Genomic DNA, 19,021 nt, shown 5'->3' with positions numbered 1-19,021 from the left:
CATTTAGTCTGCCTTCCTGGTTTATGGATGTAGCTTCTCGTCCTGTGTTCCTTCTCCACACTGCTGCAGATGTTTTTCTGTAATAAATGAGATTGCATCACCTTCCCCTGTTTAAAATTCTTCAGTGGCTCAGAATAAAGTTTTAATGCTTATTGCCAGTAGGATCCAGCCCCCACCTGTCATTAGAGAGCTTCACCTCTGGCCTTTACTTTCATCCACAGTGATAAAATGCGGCCACACAGACTAGAACTATGTGCAGTTCCTTAAGCTTTTGTGATACTTCTCACCCACACCACCTTTACTTGCTGTTTTCAAGGACTCCCCTCCTGGAGTCCTTCTCTGACCTCCCCTCTGAGCCAGGACCCCCCCACCCCACCCCACCCCACCCCATGTTCTGTAGGGCTCTGTGCAGTCCTCTGTGACCAGTCAATCACACTGAACTCCGATTGTCTTCCTTCCTCAATAGATCCTAAGTTCCTTGAGGGAAGGGACTGGGTCTTCATCATTGTATCCCGCAAACTAAGGACACAGGGCTCTAATAAATGGCTGTGAATGACCGACTGGTAGACTGGTATAGAGACATTCAAAAGACCTCTTCCTTCAAGACTTCCATTCAGTGGAAACATGGAATTGTATGCACAGAAAAGGAGAAGTAAAAAGATGCATACAATACTAACCTTGAGCAAGGTTGCAGCATCGGAGTGGAAACAGATTCTCTGTGTTCTTAGTGTGAGGGGTAGAGGGTGTACTGTTAACAGTCCAAGGGATGTGTGAAACTTAAGAGTTAGGATATTGAAGTAGACAAGCTTGGAAAGAAAGGGGCTGTGAGTCAGCAGTGCAGGGCAAGAAAGCGAATGAATCAGGCTGCCTGGGCTAATGGGAGATGTGGTGTCCTGAGTGGAGGTGCCAGCCATGAATATTCAAATGCATCTTTCCTGGGTTTGGGGAAGTGTCTGCAAATCATCTTAGAATTTAGGGTTCAAATTAATACAACGTGGGCGACCCTTGAAAATAAGTTAAAGAAGCTAGTCACAGGGACCACATACTCGAGGATTCCATTTATAGGAAATGTTCAGAGTAGGCAAATCTATAAAGACAGAAAGTAGACTAGTGGTTACCAGGGGCTTCAAGGAGAGAGAAATTTGGAGTAGCCGCTAATGGGTACGGAGTTTCTTTTTGGGTTGATGAAAATGTTCTAAAGTTGATTGTGATGATGGTTACTCTCTAAACTTATTTAAAAACCACTGAATTGGGGGCGTCTAGGTGGCTCAGTTGAGCATCCAACTCTTGATTTGAGCTCAGGTCATGATCCCAGCCCCTGAGCATGGAGCCTGCTTGGGATTTTCTCCCTCCCTCCCTCCCTCCCTCCCTCCCTCCCTCCCTCTCTCTCTCTCTCTCTCTCTCTCTCTCTGCTCCTCTCCCCCACTCGAACTGTCTCTCTAAAGAAGAAGAAGAAGAAGAAGAACGACAACAACAGCTATTGAATTGTGTACTTTCAACAGGTGCATTGTATGGTATGTGAATTGTGTCTCTATAGGGCTGTTACATAATGACAACAACAATATGGGTGGAGGATAAGATGGGTAGATGTTCTGCTCTAGGTTTGTACTTAAAATTTCTCCGTTCGTAGCAGCCAGTACTCATTCAAAGGTGGGTCCTTTGAGAAGAGATCTGTCTGCCAAAGATTCTTCACTGCCTGATTTCTCTGCTGTCTCACGCACCCTGGGACTGCTCCATCGTTCAGCCACGGAACAAGCAGGGGCTGGCAGAGACAGCGACCGCGTTAGAGCCTCAGTGACTCAGAGAACATCTACATCTGGGCCGTTCTGAGCAGCAACGGGCAGAACAATAGAGAACACTCTCTTCAGGGGTCTAAAGACCCCGAGTTGAACCATCCCGACCTAAATAACTGCTGAATGAATCGCTTCCGTGGGTGTCCTCAGCCTCAAAGAAGCAGTAGATTTTCTTCCTCAGCCCCAGGTTTCTGAACTCATGCCATTGTTGGATCTCTCTGCTCCATGTATTCCTGGGTTGGATTCAGCGTCTGAGATGACCTCCGTTTTTGTTTCTGTCTGTCCTCTCCACTTTCAGGAGTCCTTCTCTGAGTCCCACTCTCCCACCTGCTCAAGGCAAGATGAGGGGTTGGTACCAGAACCAGTAGGCTCTCTGTTGCTGGTGCACAGCCCTGTACTGGTGCTGCCACTTTGCTCCTCTGTGTCCTGCGATGCTGCTACACCGTAAGGAACTCCAGGGCAGGAACTGCCTCTTCTTCGCCTTCACCTAGCGTGGCCCCTCACGTGTTGTGGGCACCCGGGTATTTATCGAAGGAGTAAGTGACTTCTTCCTCCCGTGCACGGACTTGGTTAGACGAGGGCAGAGAAGGAAATAAAGTCGCTAGATGCAAGATGAATTCCTGAGGATTGATCACTTGGAGATCTCTTACTGGCTGGAGCCCATCATTTTTGCTTTTCTTTTTCCTTGTCCAGGTGGCTGTATTGCCCACAAGTTTTGTTTCACCTTTGAAGGCTGTAGGATGCTCCTGCCACAAGGGCTGTCTTTGTGGAGTTTGGTGAAATGTTTGTTGTTGGAGGGATTTATATTGTTAGAGCAGATAACTTGGGGAAAAACAGATTCTCAGACCCCTGGAGTCAACTTGAGGGACTGTGCAAGCAAGTGTATTTTGTATTTAGAGGCGCTTAACCTAGGGTCTGTGGATGGGCTTCCGGAGATCCGCAAACCCCTGAAAACCAGTGCGGAGGGTGTGTGTGTGTGTGTGTGTGTGTGTGTGTGTGTGTGTGTGCGCGCGCGCGCGCGCGCGCATGCACATGCACACTGTGGCTAGACCAGAATGTGCAGCCGTGTTCGTCAGGTGAGCAAGGTGAGGGGAGCCTCCTCCCAAAAGGTTAAAGATAGCTCTGCAGCCACGTGTTTGTGGCATACCTGCCGTATGACCCAGAGCAAGTCAGGATGACGGCACACCCTTGTCCTCAAGGAGTTTATGGTCCAATAAAAGCAAAACCACTTGGCCCTAAACCACTCAGAGCTGACAAGAGAGAGCTCTGTGAGGGCCGGGAGGTAGAGTTCCCCTACTTAAAGGTAAGTAGTTGGGAGGTGATTGAGCCTAGCTGGAACAGTGGGAACAGTGTTCTCGTCACAGCCCCGGGACGGGAGAGACCCCGTAGCTTCCCAGGGATTCCATGTGCCCCACTGGCCAAAGAGGGTGGGTATAGTCCACCCCCGGCTTTACTGTGTGCCTGTCCCCTCCCACTGGGTCCTTCCCAAGTGAGAGTCACTCACTGGTCACGTATGCTCATGACAAACGGCAGTAAAAGTGTTTTTATGCGGTAAGGTTAGCTCCTGGCTTTATTTCCAGGGTGTCGCCTCCATATTGTAGATTGAAAAGAGACAACCATCAGGGGTCCCTGAGTTTTATCCCTCCTCACAGAGAGACGGCCTAGCACACGTCTCTGTCTCTTCCTGTGTCTTCACGGTGAACATGAGAAAGCCTCCCAGTGTTAGGGAACACTCGGATACGTGGTTCACGGTTCTTCAGAACACCCCGGCCCAGTCTTCCCTGGAACTGCCCTCCAGAAAACGCCACCAAACTCATCCATGGAAAATGGCTGCTTAGTGTTGGGAGTAAGTCAGACGCATGTAATTTTCAGCTTCGTAACTGAGAGCAAATTACAGTGTCGCCCTGATGGGAGACAGCAAGACAAAAGGCCAAACTGTTACTTGAGCTGATTTCCTCCAGCTGTTGGTGAACTCCCAGGTTGCTTGATCTAATTGGGAAACGCTCTTTATGCCGCACAGAGCCTTGCCCAGAGAGGGGACATCTGTGGGCAGCGTGACAGGTGTGACCCTGAGCGAATTCTTGAACGTCTAAGGCTCGGTTTCCTGGACTGTAAAATGAAGATGGAGACGGCTCCCTTGCAGGGGAGTCGTGGGTATTACGGCAGATAATGTGGCCCGGGGGCCACTTTGGAGCTCACATCGGCAGGGCCAGAGACGTTTCCAGAAGTCTCATTTTGTTCTCATGGCGGCCCTCTGAGATGGGCGTGATTTCCGATTTTCTGATAAGGAAAATGAGATTCAGAAAGGGAAGGTAGGAGAGCTGGGATTCTAACCCAGAGCCATTACCCTCTTAGCTGTATTGCCCCCCCTTTGCTAGGAATTTGAAGCCCGGAGAAGATCGTGCCCTGGCAGCTCCCGGAGCAGTGGGGTCAGGCCGGCTACTGTTGGACTCTGCTGCCTGCACCACACACCCTTCGTCCTCTCTAACCGCATCAGAGGTTTTTTATTTTCCTCCTGACATCGGATATGTGAGGTCTTTTCCAGCACCACTTCTCCAGCTCTCGGACACCCACTAGGTGTCCTGCGGTTCACTTCCGACGCTGACTCCCCAGGGTTACTTACTGTAGGACTCAGCAGGTTTAAGGACTCAGTCTCGCAAGCCAGTCCTCACTTCAGACGCCATTTGCAAGTATGGAATCCCCGAGTTACCCACGCACACTTCTGTCTGACCTGGCCACGAAGTCAGGGGTTCCGTCAACCTCCCCCTAGAGTCAGTAGTTCGGGCGAACGCCTCACAGAACTCTGGACGGTGCCGGACAGACCCTTACAGTTGGTTACATGGGATGCAACTCCGGAAGAGCTGAACAGAAGAGCTGCTAGGGCATCGTACACGTGCGCCCTCTGAGTGTGCCACCTTCCCGGCACCTTGGCGTGTTCCCCAACACGGCAGCTCTCCCAGCCCTGTTGTGTAGGGGTTTTACGGAGGTGCCATTAGTTAGGCATAGTTGATTAGGTCGTTGACTGTCTGTGATTGGGCTGGATCTCCAACCCCTCTCTCACGGAGGGGAGCTGAAAGTTGTAACCCCTTTAATCAAGACGCGGTCTTTGTGGCCGCCAACCCCCACCGTGAAGCTGTCTAGCGCCCTGTAAGAGTCACTCATCAAAAACTCAGGTATGGTTAGAAAGGGCTCGTTATGAATAACAAAAGACATTCTTATCTTTAAGGAAATTCCAAGGGTTTTAGGAGCCCTGTGCCAGGAACTGGGGACAAAGACCAACTGTATATTTCCTGTTTTACGACACTGCCCCTGCCCGTCTTCCCACAGGGTGCCTCAGTTTAAGGTCTTGCCAGGTGGGCTTCCTCTGCCCCTCTGAGGGCACCAGGGCCGAGGAGGCGGCTCTCCTCCAAGGCTGGGAAGGAGAAGCCGGAAGGGAGCAGCCAGAAGAACCCAGCCTGGGCCGGCGCGCCCCTCCGCAGCCTGGGGAGAGCCCTGTGCTCGTGCCGCTTCTTCCCAGGTCACCGTACAAACTTCATACGCTATTAATCTCAAAGTACCACTAATCCCTTTTTAGAAGAGAGGAAACAAGTCCTGGAGTCCTTTGGGCAGAGGCCACTCGCAGCCCGTCGGAATGGAAAGGACCCACGTTCCAGCTCTTTCTTCCGTGCTTCACGCTGCTGAAGCTGCGAGCTTTGTCTCATCCGACTGAACAGATTCAGAATTTTACCAAGTTCTTTAACACTTGGGAAACTGCTACCCTAAAAAAGCCTCCATATTTCTATCCCCGTGCATCATAGCCATATTCTAGAGCTATCGTGGGGGAGATCTGGTGGAACTGGAGCCGTCAGATCCAGTGGGTTATTTCCCTGCCGTCAGCCTAGGTCTCTGTAGTTCTTTCTTTCAGAGAAGGCAGCTAATTTCAGTGTAGATGCTCCCATCTATCACTGTAACAGTTTAATAGGCACAGTTACGACTTGGGTACACCAACAGGCTTTATGGAGTAATTGCCATATTTATACTGCTTTGAATTGATGATAAAGTGCTGAAATAGGTGTGTGGTTTCATCTGCTGTGATTTTTATGGGGGTTCTGTGTTCCTTAATCTCCCCACCCCCTGTAATTCTAGGTTCGCTGGCAAGTTGCTGGCCCATAACCTACATAGTGTGAAAACAGAGGTTTTTCCACTCTTTTTGACTGCCTCTCATGTGCCCCTTTCTCATCACCCTCCTGTTTTCTGGTCACTTGTAAGTTAAACACAGGCACTTGCGTTGTAAAAATGCCCCCATGGGGCACCTGGTGGCTCAGTCAGTTAAGCGCCTGACTCTTGATTTCGGCCCAGGTCACGATCTCATGGGTTCGTGGGATCGGGCCCCACCTCAGGCTGTGTGCTGACCGTGTGGAGCCTGCTTGGGATTCTATCTGTCCCTCCCTCTCTGCCCTTTCCCTGCTCATGCTCTGAATCTCTCACTCTCAAAATAAACAAATGTGTTTAAAAACTGACTTATTAAAAAAAAAATGCTCCCTTGCCATAAAAGCAGGCAGTCAGCCCCACTTTGGCCTCTTCCAGATAAGCAGAGTTCGTGTGGCTTGTGACTCGGTGTTGCTAGCGGATTTCCTCAGGACCCAGTGCCCTGATCTGCACAGCGCGCCCTGGCAGGCTGCCTGGACAGCCCAGCAGCCAAAGAGAAGGAAGGCTTGTTTCACAGAGTAATCCTGCCCTTCCATCCAAGACAGAAATAGTCTGGGTGGAAGCCCAGATCCCCGAGACAGTTCCGACAGACCTGCCTGGCCTGGCTGTTCCGGTGGTGCCTTCCCTCTGGGCAGCGGTGAGCTCCGCCAGGCAGGCTGCTCCCCCTTAGCGAGCGGCCCGGACACACGCCGCGTTTGCTCCCACAGTCGGTTCGGCAGGCCGCCCGCGAGAGCCTCTCCGCACCCGCCTGTGCCCCTGAACTGGTGCCTGAGGGGAGCTCTTTGGCCCTCGCCCTTGCTCTCGGTCCCTGTCTATCCTTCATGCCTACACGTGTGCGTGTGGGAAGGGGTGCAGCCCACTGTGGGGGATCCCAGCCAAAGCCAAACTATGGCCCCTCTCTGCAAAAGTGAACAACCCAGGGGCGCCTGGGTGGCTCAGTTGGTGAAGCGTCTGACTTGGGCTCGGATCGTGATCTCAGGGTTCGTGGGTTCAACCCCCGCGTCGGGCTCTGTGCAGACACGTTCAGTGTCTGGAGCCTGCTTCCGATTCTGTGTCTTCCTCTCTCTCTGCCCTCCCCTGTTCGCACTCTGTCTCTGTCTCTGTTGAAAATAAAAGAAAACATTTAAAAAATTAAAAAAAAAAAAAAAAAGTGAACAACCCAGATCGGAAAGCCACACACAGAGCAGCAGGCGACTAACCCCCAGGAGATGATAAATGAATTTATGAAGTCCCCCTGACCTCTGCAGGGACTAGTGGAGATGGGGAGCGCAGACCCTCACCCGGTGCATAAAGGAAGGTAGGGGTTGGACACAGTTGTTTATGAAACATCTTTTCCATGCTGGCCAGGCCGGAGGCTCTCTCTTTCCCACATTCCACGGGCTGGGAAGGCCTGCCAGGACGCCTGGAGGCACGAGGCCATCCGCTTCCTCCCTCTCTTCAACCAGGGAAACTGCACATTTAGTGTCAGGCACTTACTTCTCTTTCCCTCCATTCTGGGCCTAGTTGCTGAATGCCTTCTTTCGGTGTGAGTGGCTCTGCCGAGTCCGGGTACCTAGAAGGGTAATCAGAAAACCCTCCCTGCTCCCATGGCCTACTGGGGGGCCGGCACGCAGCAAATAACCTCTCGGCTGCGCGGGGACTTTCCAGCTCGCCGGTGCCCTGTAAGAAAGTGCAGAGCGAGTGGGGTGTGGGGATTAAGCACAGGCTCCGGGGCCAGACTGCCTGCCTGGGTTCGAGTGCACCCCTGCCGTTCGTTTGCCGCATGGCTCGGTCTGTCCTGCTGTAAAATGGGCACCATAACAATGGTAGTCTACCGCTCCCGGCTTGTTTTGAGGCCTTGCTGAGATGGGGCACGTAAAGTGCTTATCCCTGAGCCTGGCCCGTCGTGGAAGCACTGCGTAAATGGAAGCACTTACCGTAACACGCTTAATTTAGATCTGGGGGTCAGGGGCGTCCTCTCTGAGGGAGCGATGTTTAGCCAGCCAGAAGCAACGGAGGGAAAAGTAGAAGTGACAACCTGTAAGAAGGCCTTGCGGAGAAAGATCCGGTGCTTCCGAGCCAACACGATGAGGGGCTGGGGAGCAGACTCGGGCGGTGACGTGGGCCACCCCACGCCACGTGCGGTATTGTGTCCTAGACGCAGAGTGGAAGGATTGCCGGCCGGTGGGGGCTACAACCCCCTTTTCTGCCTGAGGATTATAGGCCTCTCACCTATGAAGAGTGCTCGTCTTAGTGAGGAAAGGGAAACCGAGAAAGGAAGGACACCGGGCTGTGATTGGTGACATCTTTGTTCCTTTCATGGTTCATTGGGAATCAGGAACCTGAAAGAAGTTAACCTCTGCCCTCATTAATGCTTGGGAGGAATCTGCCCGTGACCTCAAGGGGCCTCTCTCCTTGGGGGCCTGTCGGAAAGGAAGTTGGCATTATATGCATGGGGCTGGCAGTGACACACTACCTCTGCGCTGGTTGGAGCTGTTTCTTTGTTGGTAGCGCTTTGTTTAGCCAGGGAGACCCCTCACCGTGGTGGCCCCAGCTCGCCTCAGAGCCACACTGCCGTCACCCCTGTGCCACTGGGCTTGTGCGTGTGCCGACAGAACCACACCCGGAGCCCGAAGGATGCTCGAATTCTTGGCAGAAGGGTCTCCCAGCTGCTCCCGGCTTGGAACGTTGGTTGCTGCTTTGCCGGGTACGGTTTGCTCAGCTCGACTGTGGGTCGCACTCTCCTCTCCCCTCCATCCCGGGCTGCCCAGAACAGGCAGCGTCAGCTCTAGGCTGACCTGAAGTTCACTTTGTCGGCGTGGTTTCTCAAACCCATCTTTCGGGGTCTGCATTTTCTTGAAAATCAGGAAAAATACAGGGCCCCTTGTTTGGCTCAGAGCAGAGTCCAGAAGCCCTCTTTCACAGTTAAACGCAGTAAATACATGGGTAGCTTATAAAGGATCAGCCAGATGCTGGAGCCATATGATGCCCCAGACCTGGTGTGATATTTTCATCTCTTTCCCCCGGATCTCTTCTCTCCCTTCCTCCTCAGCCTTGAGATTTATGACATGACTGTGTGTACGTACAATAGAGTTGGAAATTTATAAAGCCACAGTGCCTACTTGTGGGGCTAACACCCGGTCAAGCAGTCATAATAGAGTGTTAGTGGCATTCTGTCATGGGGAGAGAGGAGGTCTGGCATTGCCAGAAACAGATCTTGATTGACGAGGGAATTACCGAGGGAAGACAGCTAACAAAGGGGCGCTGGCGGGGCCAGAGTGACCCTAGTGTTCGATTAATAGAAGAGCCAGAAAATCATTCCGAGCACATCCAAAACAGGAAGGCAACGGGGAGATCTGGCGGGGACTCTTTCGTGTCATCAATAGTAGAACTGCATCGTAGGAATAAAGCAAGGACACTTCCCATTGGCTGCTTTTTATGTGGCGAGGAGGTGGCATTTTTTTCTGTGGCGCTTCCTCCTCACCCTCCAAGTGACAGATGAGAACACGGAGCGGGGTGTGAATGAAGAGATGAATGCGTAGGACTGCGCAGGGGATGGAAAGTTCTCAGAGCCCATAGTGGATCGATCTGGCATTGGCAGGATGTAACCTCCATACCACATTCAAGGGAGAAGGGACCGGGGATTAGCATTGCAGATAGTAGACCCCTTGCACAGTAATCGGAGACAGAGCCTGAGCGAGCTGGTTCAGATCCTGCCCCCACCACTGACCCAGCTCCATGGCTTTGGGCAAATGGCTCAGCCTCATCAAGCCTCCATTTGCTATCCTTAAAATGGGAATAAAACCAATATTTACCTTAAAGAATTAGTGGGCGGATCCACTATGATAATTCTAGTGAAGAGCTCAGAAAACTGCGGGTACATAGTAAGCCCTCAACAAAAGTTACCTGTCATTGTTTTCTTACTGCCATTGGCCTTCCAGTGTGCCAGCCATTCGTATTCCTCCCTTGCACGTGTGTAATCTCAGTATTTGCGGCGTCTCGACCAGAGTCCCTAATAAACAACCCTGTTTTTGACCAAGTAGCCGAAGCTCCGAGAGGTGAGTGATCTGTCCCCAGTCACCCTGCCAGCTGTGAGGCAGAGCCAGGATCAGAATTGCGGTCACTTTGGTGTCGAAGCCCAGACGTGTTTTAAAATATTTTTCTGCAGAGTGGCTGGTTTGGGCTCAGCCCTCAGAACGGGCCCTGCCTCTAGGCGCCACTGCCGTCTTGTGAAGGGTGTAGAGCAAGGGGGGACAAGAGCAGCCATTAAACTGCGGCCTTCACGTAGGTTTCTGTCTCTTCCTCACAGCAGCGGAGGTGGGCGTGCATCCGTTCCGTGGTCAGGTGAACTGCAGCGAGGGTCAGGATTCGAGCCCGTGTCTCCCTGACGACAAAAGTCAGGTGCCCCTCCACTTGCCGGCTTGCTTTCCACTCAGATCATCCGGGTAATAGCTACTGCCTTAACCCCAAGGTCTCCCGAAAGGCACACCACTAGGCCACCGCGGGGGAGCTGTTCTGTCTGTTGTGCAGAGAAGGAAAGCCAAGGGGCCCGGGACCCCACAGCTAGCAGGTCGCTTCTGCTCTTGACCTCCGTGTTCTACCGCCCCCAGCCCTTTCGTCTTCCTCCAAGGCAGGGGTGCTGCGGTGTGACCCTCAGAAGGAGAGGCCACGTGTGCTGCTGGCCTGCGGCCCCAACGGAGGGCATTTTCCTCCTCCCCAGAGGTTGGCCCTCTTCAAGACCGTTTAGATTTTATGGTCGAGGGAGTTGCCTTCTCTCCGAGTTCCCAGCACCCCTCTGGGCTTGTAATTTAGCCCACCTGTGACTTCTTAGTCTTAGATGCATGGACGAGAAGAGTACTCTGTTAGATGGGTTTTCAGCCCCCAGAAAAGTCAACAAAAGTTATTTCATAGTTAAGGCCCGTCTCGTGTGGGCCACTTAGAGCACCGGCGGCACCAATTAAGTTTTTTCTAAAGGACTGAAGTGCTGAGTTTTTATACCTAAATATAGAATGTGAAAAATAAACAAGTCAGAGTTTATCTTAGAAGAGGAATTGATTTGTTGCTAGAAAGGAAACTTGGGAGGAACGGAGTCCTGGTGTAAATGAGCAGAGGCAAAGCCTGATGTGGGCCGACTGCGGAAAGCCGCCTGGCCACGAACGCTGGTGCTGAGAAGTGGTGCTTGGGACCCAAGAATATAAACTCGTTTGGACATTTCAGAAAATCAGACACGTGCCCTGGCGGGAGGTGATTCGCCCCCCTCGGTTTCCAAGCTCCCAGTGTCCCTAGTGCTCCGGGTGCCAGGGAGGAGCCGGGGTCAGCAGCCACTCTGACGGGGAAATCAAGGGTGAAATATGCTAGTTCTCGGGCCCATGGGGCATGCCTCCTGGCTGGCATGGGCGGGCCATCTAGCCTTCTTAGGTCATCAGAGGAGTTTTGAGGAAGACCACACCTGAACGGCTCTGGAAAGGCACTTAACTGCCATGTAGGGGCTTGGTAAATATTCAGTGAAAGAAGAAGGCCCTTTTGCCTTTCTCTTTACTATTTTGTAACATTTTTATGAAAGTCATACATGGCTGTGGATAAAGTTTAATACACTAAAGCCTTGCTCACGTTACGAAAAAGCAGCAGTTTAATACTTTTGAAAATGCTTTGTTTCCAGAGTATCCAGTATTTATTTTGCCTTGTACATATTGCCTCCCAGTTGTATTGAAACGTCGAATTTAGGAGTCTGAGATCTTCAAGGTCTGGGTCATCTTCTACAGTAGCGGTTATCCAAAAGGATGGTTCCCCGACCGGCAGCGTCCGCACTGTCCGGAAACGTGCTAGAGATCCACGTTCCGGATCCCGCTCCGGGCCGATGTTGTCGGGATCTCTGCGGCAGAGCCCGGGCACCTGTATTGCAGCCGGCCTTCCCAGGGGTTCTGACGCGTGCTCAGTTTACAGAACTGGTGATTTAGAACAGGGTAAAAGAACGCAGACTCTAAAAGCCAGGTGGGGTTGAGATCACAGCCCAGCAGCTCTCTGACCTTGCCCGTCTTACTTTGCCGCTTAGTCTCTGCGTTCCCGACTGTACGATGGGATCAGTAACAACCTGAAGAGGCTGTTGTGAGAACTCACGTAAAAAGGCACAGCAGGCGCTCGGCATCGTGCACCTCACACGTAGTAAGCATCCAGTGGGCGCTTTGGTATTGTTGTTGTTAGCTATCTTCCTAGACCAGGTGTTAATATTTTTAAACAGAAACCCCTGACAAATGGCTGTCCGGTGAAGAGGGAGCTCAGAAGCTCTGGCCCGGGCCAGCGAATGTCAGCTGTAGGTATTAGATTGTTATTTCATATATTGAGAGAACGTTTCCCTTCCTGCAGTTTCCATTCTTAGTCGTAGCCCTGTTCTCCAGAGCAGTTGGACAAGACTGTTCACGTAGCAGTCGTTGAGGTATTTGAAGAGAGTGACCTTGGCCATTCTGAACTTTCCCTTGTTCTATTCCCAAAAATTAGCTTTAATGGAGAAGATATTTGAAGGGCTTTTTCAGATAGGACTTTTTAAAAAGGAAAGAAAGAGGACTGTAGGTGAGGCCCTGCTTTGGTAGCGGGTCTTTGGAGATTTCTGGTGTGCAGAGATGCCTCAGAGTTGAGGTTGAAGCTTCTCAAGCAGACTTGCGGGCGTGGAATGGATGTGTCATCGGGGCACCACTGGCAAGGGCTTTGCTTCCTGCTGACAGGCCTGAGGTTCCCCCCCCCCCCCCCCCCGCCAGAGTGTTTCTGCGTGGGTCCCGGGAGGCGCAGCCCGGGGAAGCCGGTCCTGCTGTGTCAGGGGCCGTGGTTCTCAGCGGTATCGCTAGCCCTGGGCTCTGTTTCGGTAGCGGCCTTTGTGGTGTTTGCAGTCTGTTCTGAGCTTTTGTTTTTATTTAATTGATGTCTGATTAGTAGCTGTGAAAAATTGTAGTGGCCAAGCAGATGATACCTTTCCTAAATTATGCTGTGGCGTTGTGTAGGGCAGCAGCAGAATTGCGATTTTAAAATGGCATTTCATAAAATAAACACGTGTCCCGATCACAGGAAATACTAAGTTGATGATGAATTGACGCTGCGGAGCTGGCCTTGCGCTTGTAAATGCCTCCACTCTCGTGATCGTCCATCTAGTGAGGTTTCAGCAGGCCCACGCCTCGGATAGTTTCCATAGAGCTGATTTGCAGCCTGTTTTCTGCCCTCCGGTGCTGGGGCAGGTGGCCACGAGGAGACAGCGCAGAGGACTTCTCTCCACGCTGGAGGTCAGAGTTGCCAGAAGATGGTGAATGGCCTGAGGCTGTCAGGATCTTCCGCAGTTCCTACGGGGTCTGTCCACACCTGGGGCTCAGACCAGGGCATTGCCACATTCTTGAGGGACTTTTAAGCCCCTGCCACTTGTGCCGTCGTTTCCTGTGTGCTGGAGGGAGCTGATATTCAGATAAAGGGAAGAGCATGTAGAAAGTAGGTTGTATTTTCAGCCTGTAGGAGGTGAAGCCTTGTGCCTGCTGACACATAACACAGGGCTTGCCAAAATGTGAAAGTGTGGATGATTTTGTGTGTGTGTGTGTGTGTGTGTGTGTGTGTGTGTGTGTGTGTGTGTGTCGTGTGTGTGGTTACCTGGGATGTGAAATAGGTAAAAAGTTTAAATATGTCTGAGACGCTTTGGAAAAGTCACTAAGTAGAAAAGAGACCATTGGAAATTTACTAGGTCCATCCCTGACTCTGACCTTTGGGGGTTGACAGCATTAGGGGATGTGCCATCTCAAAAGCGACCCAGAATGGCGAGGACCAATGGACTTCACTCAAGTGTGGCATATCTTCTGCGGGGAAGACTGTGGTCTGGACCCCAACCTGTTGGGTAGATGCCAGACATCTTCCGGAACAGCACTGAGGCAGAAGGGTGACAGAGGCCCTGGACTTGGGCTTCTTATCATCTGTGCAGTTTGGGGCGAGGATTTCACCTTTTAGAATCTTCCTTTTCTCATCCGTGTTCTCACTATCCAGCAGCTCCTGCCATAAGGGCTGGAGGGTTCAGGGGCATCATCGTTTATTGAGTGAGTGAGTGAGTGAGTGAGTGAGTGAGTGAGTGAGTGAGTGAGTGGTAGGTGGATGTGGTGGGGAAGCACCCGGCTCCGTGCACAACATAGGGACACTCAAGAAACGTCAGTGCCGAAAGGGAGGCAGTGAGCAAGGTTGCCGAGCGGGGTTCGTCTGGGGCCTCGGGTTTGGAAAGTGTACGTACTTCTCCCTCCCCACAAATGCAGTGAGGGCAGCTCCTTTGTAGCCAGGCATTGCAAGGTAGGGTGTCCTTACGGCTGGCCCGTTAACCCCCTTTTCTCTGGGGTGAAAGGCCTATGTGCAATTAACAGCTTTTAAGCCAGAGAATTGATGACTCTTGCTTCGATGTTCTTTAGAGTTCACCCGCTACTATTGTGGGGCCCCAGAAATAGGCTGCTGCTTTTATCTTGCCTGGTGATGGGTGCCTCTCCAGAGGCAGTAATTACGGTGATAACTGACATTGAGACACTTGGCTCTCAGGAGCTCACTAATTGACTTCCGGGCCTGGTCCAGTCTCCACTGCGCACACTGCCTTCTGGTGTTGGCTCCGGGGCACATCCTCAGGGCCCCTTCAGCTAGCCAGGGTTGCTCGAAACCGTAGTCTTCAGAAGGGGCCAGGCTTGGTTTAGCCATGAGATCCCACTCTGCTCTTCACTGTGACTTCCTCGTCCTTTAGAACTGTGGTCTCGGGCGCACAGCCGTGGCCTCTCCTTCCCTGAGATGAGGACAGTGGAGGCAGTAGCCAGGGCCTGGACTCCACTTTAACCTGAGCGGTGCTTCCTGTGCCGAGGGGTTGAGAGCTGAAGGGTGGGGTGAGTCAGTCTCTGACCTGATCCTTTATGTTCTTCTGTATTACTTAACTACATTTTAGGATTTTTCTTCCTTACCTAACGCTGTATATACTAAATCAGTTATAAAAGGATCACAGAGCTAAGTGAAAAAAAAAATTATAAAAGAACAAGAAAGAAATAGAGAGTACCTGCTCTAAAAATAGGAAAAGCTGTTCAAAGATAAAAACAAAGGGAGACATCCGGGCGCCTGGGTGGCTCAGTCAGTTGAGTGTCGGTTGACTCTTGGTCTCAGTTCAGGTCATGAACTCACAGTTCATGAGATAGAGCACCTCATCAGGCTCTCTGAACTGATAGCACAGAGCCTGCCTGGGATTCTCTCTCTCTCTCCCTCTCTCTGCTCCTCCACTGCTCGGGCTGTCTCTCTCAAAATAAACAAACTTTTAAAAAAATGTTTAAAGACAAAGGGAGACATGATAAAGAAACAGACTCGTCCTGAAAACCTAAAAATTTTAAATTACATACCTCAAAAAATTCATTATACATATTTAGAAGACACATAACAAAAAGGGAGAACGTTGTAACATTAACATAGTTCCTTACTATTCAGAGGCCTCTTTTAAGTACACAGTGAGAGGGACCACTCATAAAAAATGAACAAGAATGACAAGAACAGGGGCGCCTGGGTGGCTCAGTCGGTTAAGCGTCCGACTTTGGCTCAGGTCATGATCTCACAGTTTCTGGGTTCGAGCCCCACGTCGGGCTCTGTTGTGACAGCTCAGAGCCCGGAGCCTGTTTCGGATTCTGTCTCTCCCTCTCTCTCTGCCCTTCCCCTGCTCATGCTGTCATGCCCAATCTCCACCCCCCCTCCCCCCCTTCCCCCCCCTCAAAAATAAATAAACATTTTTTAAAAATTAGGGACACTTGGGTGGCTCAGTCGGTTGAGCTTCCGACTTCAGCTCAGGTCATGATCTCACAGTTTATGAGTTCGAGCCCTGCGTCGGGCTCTGTGCCGACAGCTCAGAGCCTGGAGCATTCTTTGGATTCTGTGTCTCCTTCTCTCTCTGCTCGCGCTTGCGCGCTCTCTCTCTCTCTCTCTCTCTCTCTCTCTCTCTCTCTCTCTTCTCTCAAAGATAAATAAACATTTAAAAAAATTTTTTTAATAAAAAAAAAGAATGACAAGAACATGAATAGGAAATTCACAATGTAAGAAACACACATTGCCAAGAATCTGTTAAACTTACTAGCTTTCCAGAAAACAGAAGAAACATAATTGTGGGGTGTTTAAACAGGAAAAAAAAAACTCAGGAAAAACTAAATGATTAACAATAGGACTGTTTTTAAAGCTACTGTATACTTTGATGTCATTAAAATCATGTTGTAAAGAATAGTTAATGATTTAGAATAAGCCCACAACATAACTTTGTAAGTGAGAAGGTCGGGTTAAAACACAGCATTATCTCCCATTTAAAAAAAAAAATTAAAATTAAAACTCAAGGGACACCTGGCTGGCTCAGTCGGTAGAATATGGAACTCTTATTCTCGGGGTTGTGAGTTCAAGCGCCACATTGGGCAAGGAGCCTACTTTAAAAGAAAATTAAGGGGGCGCCTGGGTGGCTCAGTTGGTTAAGCGTCCGACTTTGGCTCAGGTCATGATCTCACAGTCTGTGAGTTCGAGCTCCACGTCAGGCTCTGTGCTGACAGCTCAGAGCCTGGAGCCTGTTTCAGCTTCTATGTCTCCCTCTCTCTTTGACCTTCCCCCGTTCATGCTCTGTCTCAAAAATAAATAAACGTTAAAAAATTAAAAAAAAAAAAAAAAAGAAAAAGAAAAGAAAATTAAGGGGCACCTGGGTGGCTCAGTCGTTTGAGCGTCCAACTTCGGCTCAGGTCACGATCTCACAGTTCGTGAGTTTGAGTCCCACATCTGGCTCGCTGCTGTCAGTGCAGAGCCTGCCTTGGTTTCTCTGTCCCCCTCTTTCTGCCCCTCCCCTGCTTGTGCTCTCCCAAAAATAAATACCTTTAAAAGTTTTTAATTAGGGGCGTCTGGGTGTCTCAGTCGGTTGAGCTTCCGACTTCGGCTCAGGTCACGATCTCGCAGTCTGTGGGTTCGAGCCCTGCGTCGGGCTCTGTGCTGACAGCTCGGAGCCTGGAGCCTGCTTCCCATCCTGTGTCTCCCTCTCTCTCTGACCCTGCCCCGTTCATGCTCTGTCTCTCTCTGTCTCAAAAGTAAATAAACACACACAAAAAAAATTGTTTTGAAATTTTTAATTAAAATACAAGAATATACATCAAAGTGTGGACAAAAATTATCTTTAGCTGAGGTACCTCTATATTATTTTAATTTTTACAAAAAATATTTTTAAATATTGAAGTAAGTGGGTTGAAGCATCTAGGAAAGTCTGTGCTTCGCCCTCTTCCTCCCCCGTGTGGGCTCCTCACGGGATCGCCCCGTCTTTGCTCAAGTCCAGTCCTGCTCATTCTCTGCACTCCCTGCTCCTAAGATACCTGTTTGTTTCTCCTCAGGACTGAGCACAGAAGGGATCTACCGGGTCAGCGGGAATAAGTCGGAGATGGAGAGTCTGCAGAGACAGTTTGATCAAGGTGAGGCCACAGCCTGGCTGAGCATCGGAGGCTCGAGCCGGTCAGGGGGGACGGGACAGCCAAATTGCCGGGATGTCCTGCCGCGCACAGCCTCGGAGCCGAGAGGTGCTGGCCTGGTGACTGAGAAGGAGAAAGCATTTGGCCCCAGTTAGCCTTCCCTCCGAGGTCACACTGCCACTCGGAGGGGAGGGGAACGAGCCCTGCCGCCAGACGGAAGCATTCCCCGCGCCGAACCCGAGTCAGCCCGCTGCTCCCCCGTGTCACCGTCCACTGACCGTATTCCAGGTCACCTCTCGAGGTGCCTTGCTTCTCTCACCCTGGGAAGGGCAACATGTGCCTCCGTCACCTCTCAAGGGCCTTGCTTCCCTTGCCCTGGGCCCCCGGGGCGTAATTGCAGGCACATAATCTGAAGTTGGGTTGCAGCAATAGTCCCGTTTTGCCAACCCCAGGAATACCCTCAGCCATGACTCCCCTCCTCGCAGAGTCCCTGCACGAGAGAGACAAAGCGAGGGAACGTTTATGATCAGCTGAGCGTTGGGACCCAGACTCCCAAAGCTGAAGTCTCATGAGTTATACTGGCTCTTGGCCGGGACTCCTGTCTCCAAAGCTGGGTCTCAGAGGTCTGCAGCCAGAGAGCTAAACTCTAAGTCTTAGAACTGAGCACACTATGGGCTGAGAAGTCACACCCACTGGTGCCAGAAGCAAACGAGCCAAAGCAATGAAAGTTCTCAGATGTCACCAGCCAGAGAGGAAAGTAAGCTGAGGATCAGAGTAGGGTCCAACCCAGCGTGTGGCTGGGCCTGAGGAGACCAAGCCAGATTCTGAAGCCAGGCAGCCCGTGTGGGCGTGTGGGACAGAGCAGCGGCCAGGAGCAGGCCCCCAACCCCGCCACGGCCAGCCGGTTAGCCAGCAGTGCGGGGAGGGCACGCACTAAGGAATCTTGCAGGATGGGAGGCCTGACGTCAGCACGAGGGTAGAGCCACACACTCAGTTATGTACTTGTATGTATGCAGGAATCTGTTAATGGTTTCTGCCGCCCCAAATGGAAATAGCTGGTGTCTAACAGTAGATGATTTCTTGTAAATCGGGAATGTAATAAAGTATTTAAAGAAAAGTGAAGACACAGAGGTCATTGGTTTCATAAGCTGGGAGGGGCAGAGGGAGAAAGAGGAGTCTGCTCACCCTGTCACCTTAAGGAATAAGGATGGAGTTGAGATTATTGGTAACATTCTGTAACCCACCGTGAAAAGCGAGCCAACCTTTTAGGAAAGTCCTTTGATTTTCCAAGGGGGTGGGGGGCGGGGGGGTGGGTGTAAGGAAAAGGCAGGACAGAAGGAGGGGGTGAAGCTGCTTTATTCAAAGGATGACCTTGGAAGGAGGCATTGGGTGTCAGCCTCTGTCTGCGAATCTCACAGCTTTTTTTTTTTTTTTTTAGCAGGGAATGCCACCTCCTGTTCAGTCTTTGATAATCCTGAGTCCCTGCCCAGGCTCCAGGCCAGCCCTGGGCAGCATCCCAGGGTCTTCGAGGTTTCTCTGCCTTTCTCCAAGCACTGAGTTTCCCTTTTGCTTCTTTCCAGCTTAGACTGACCTCACTCTCCCAACTTCCTT

The 19,021-nt window shown here is 51.2% G+C and overlaps 1 protein-coding gene across 1 annotated transcript in view; it reads left to right on the top strand.

Moving 5' to 3' along the window:
* The window catches only part of ARHGAP35 (Rho GTPase activating protein 35), a 121,967-nt gene that overhangs the window by 93,549 nt on the left and 9,397 nt on the right, over positions 1–19,021 (top strand). The window contains exon 4 of the mRNA XM_023245327.2: positions 17,336–17,413. Within this exon, the coding sequence (XP_023101095.1) occupies positions 17,336–17,413 (78 nt within the window). The remainder of the gene's footprint in view (positions 1–17,335; positions 17,414–19,021) is intronic.

This window comes from Felis catus, chromosome E2, assembly GCF_018350175.1.
Source record: "Felis catus isolate Fca126 chromosome E2, F.catus_Fca126_mat1.0, whole genome shotgun sequence".
Lineage (NCBI taxonomy): Eukaryota > Metazoa > Chordata > Mammalia > Carnivora > Felidae > Felis > Felis catus.
Note: the sequence above shows the minus strand (reverse complement) of the source record. Positions and strands in the feature narration are given on the sequence as shown.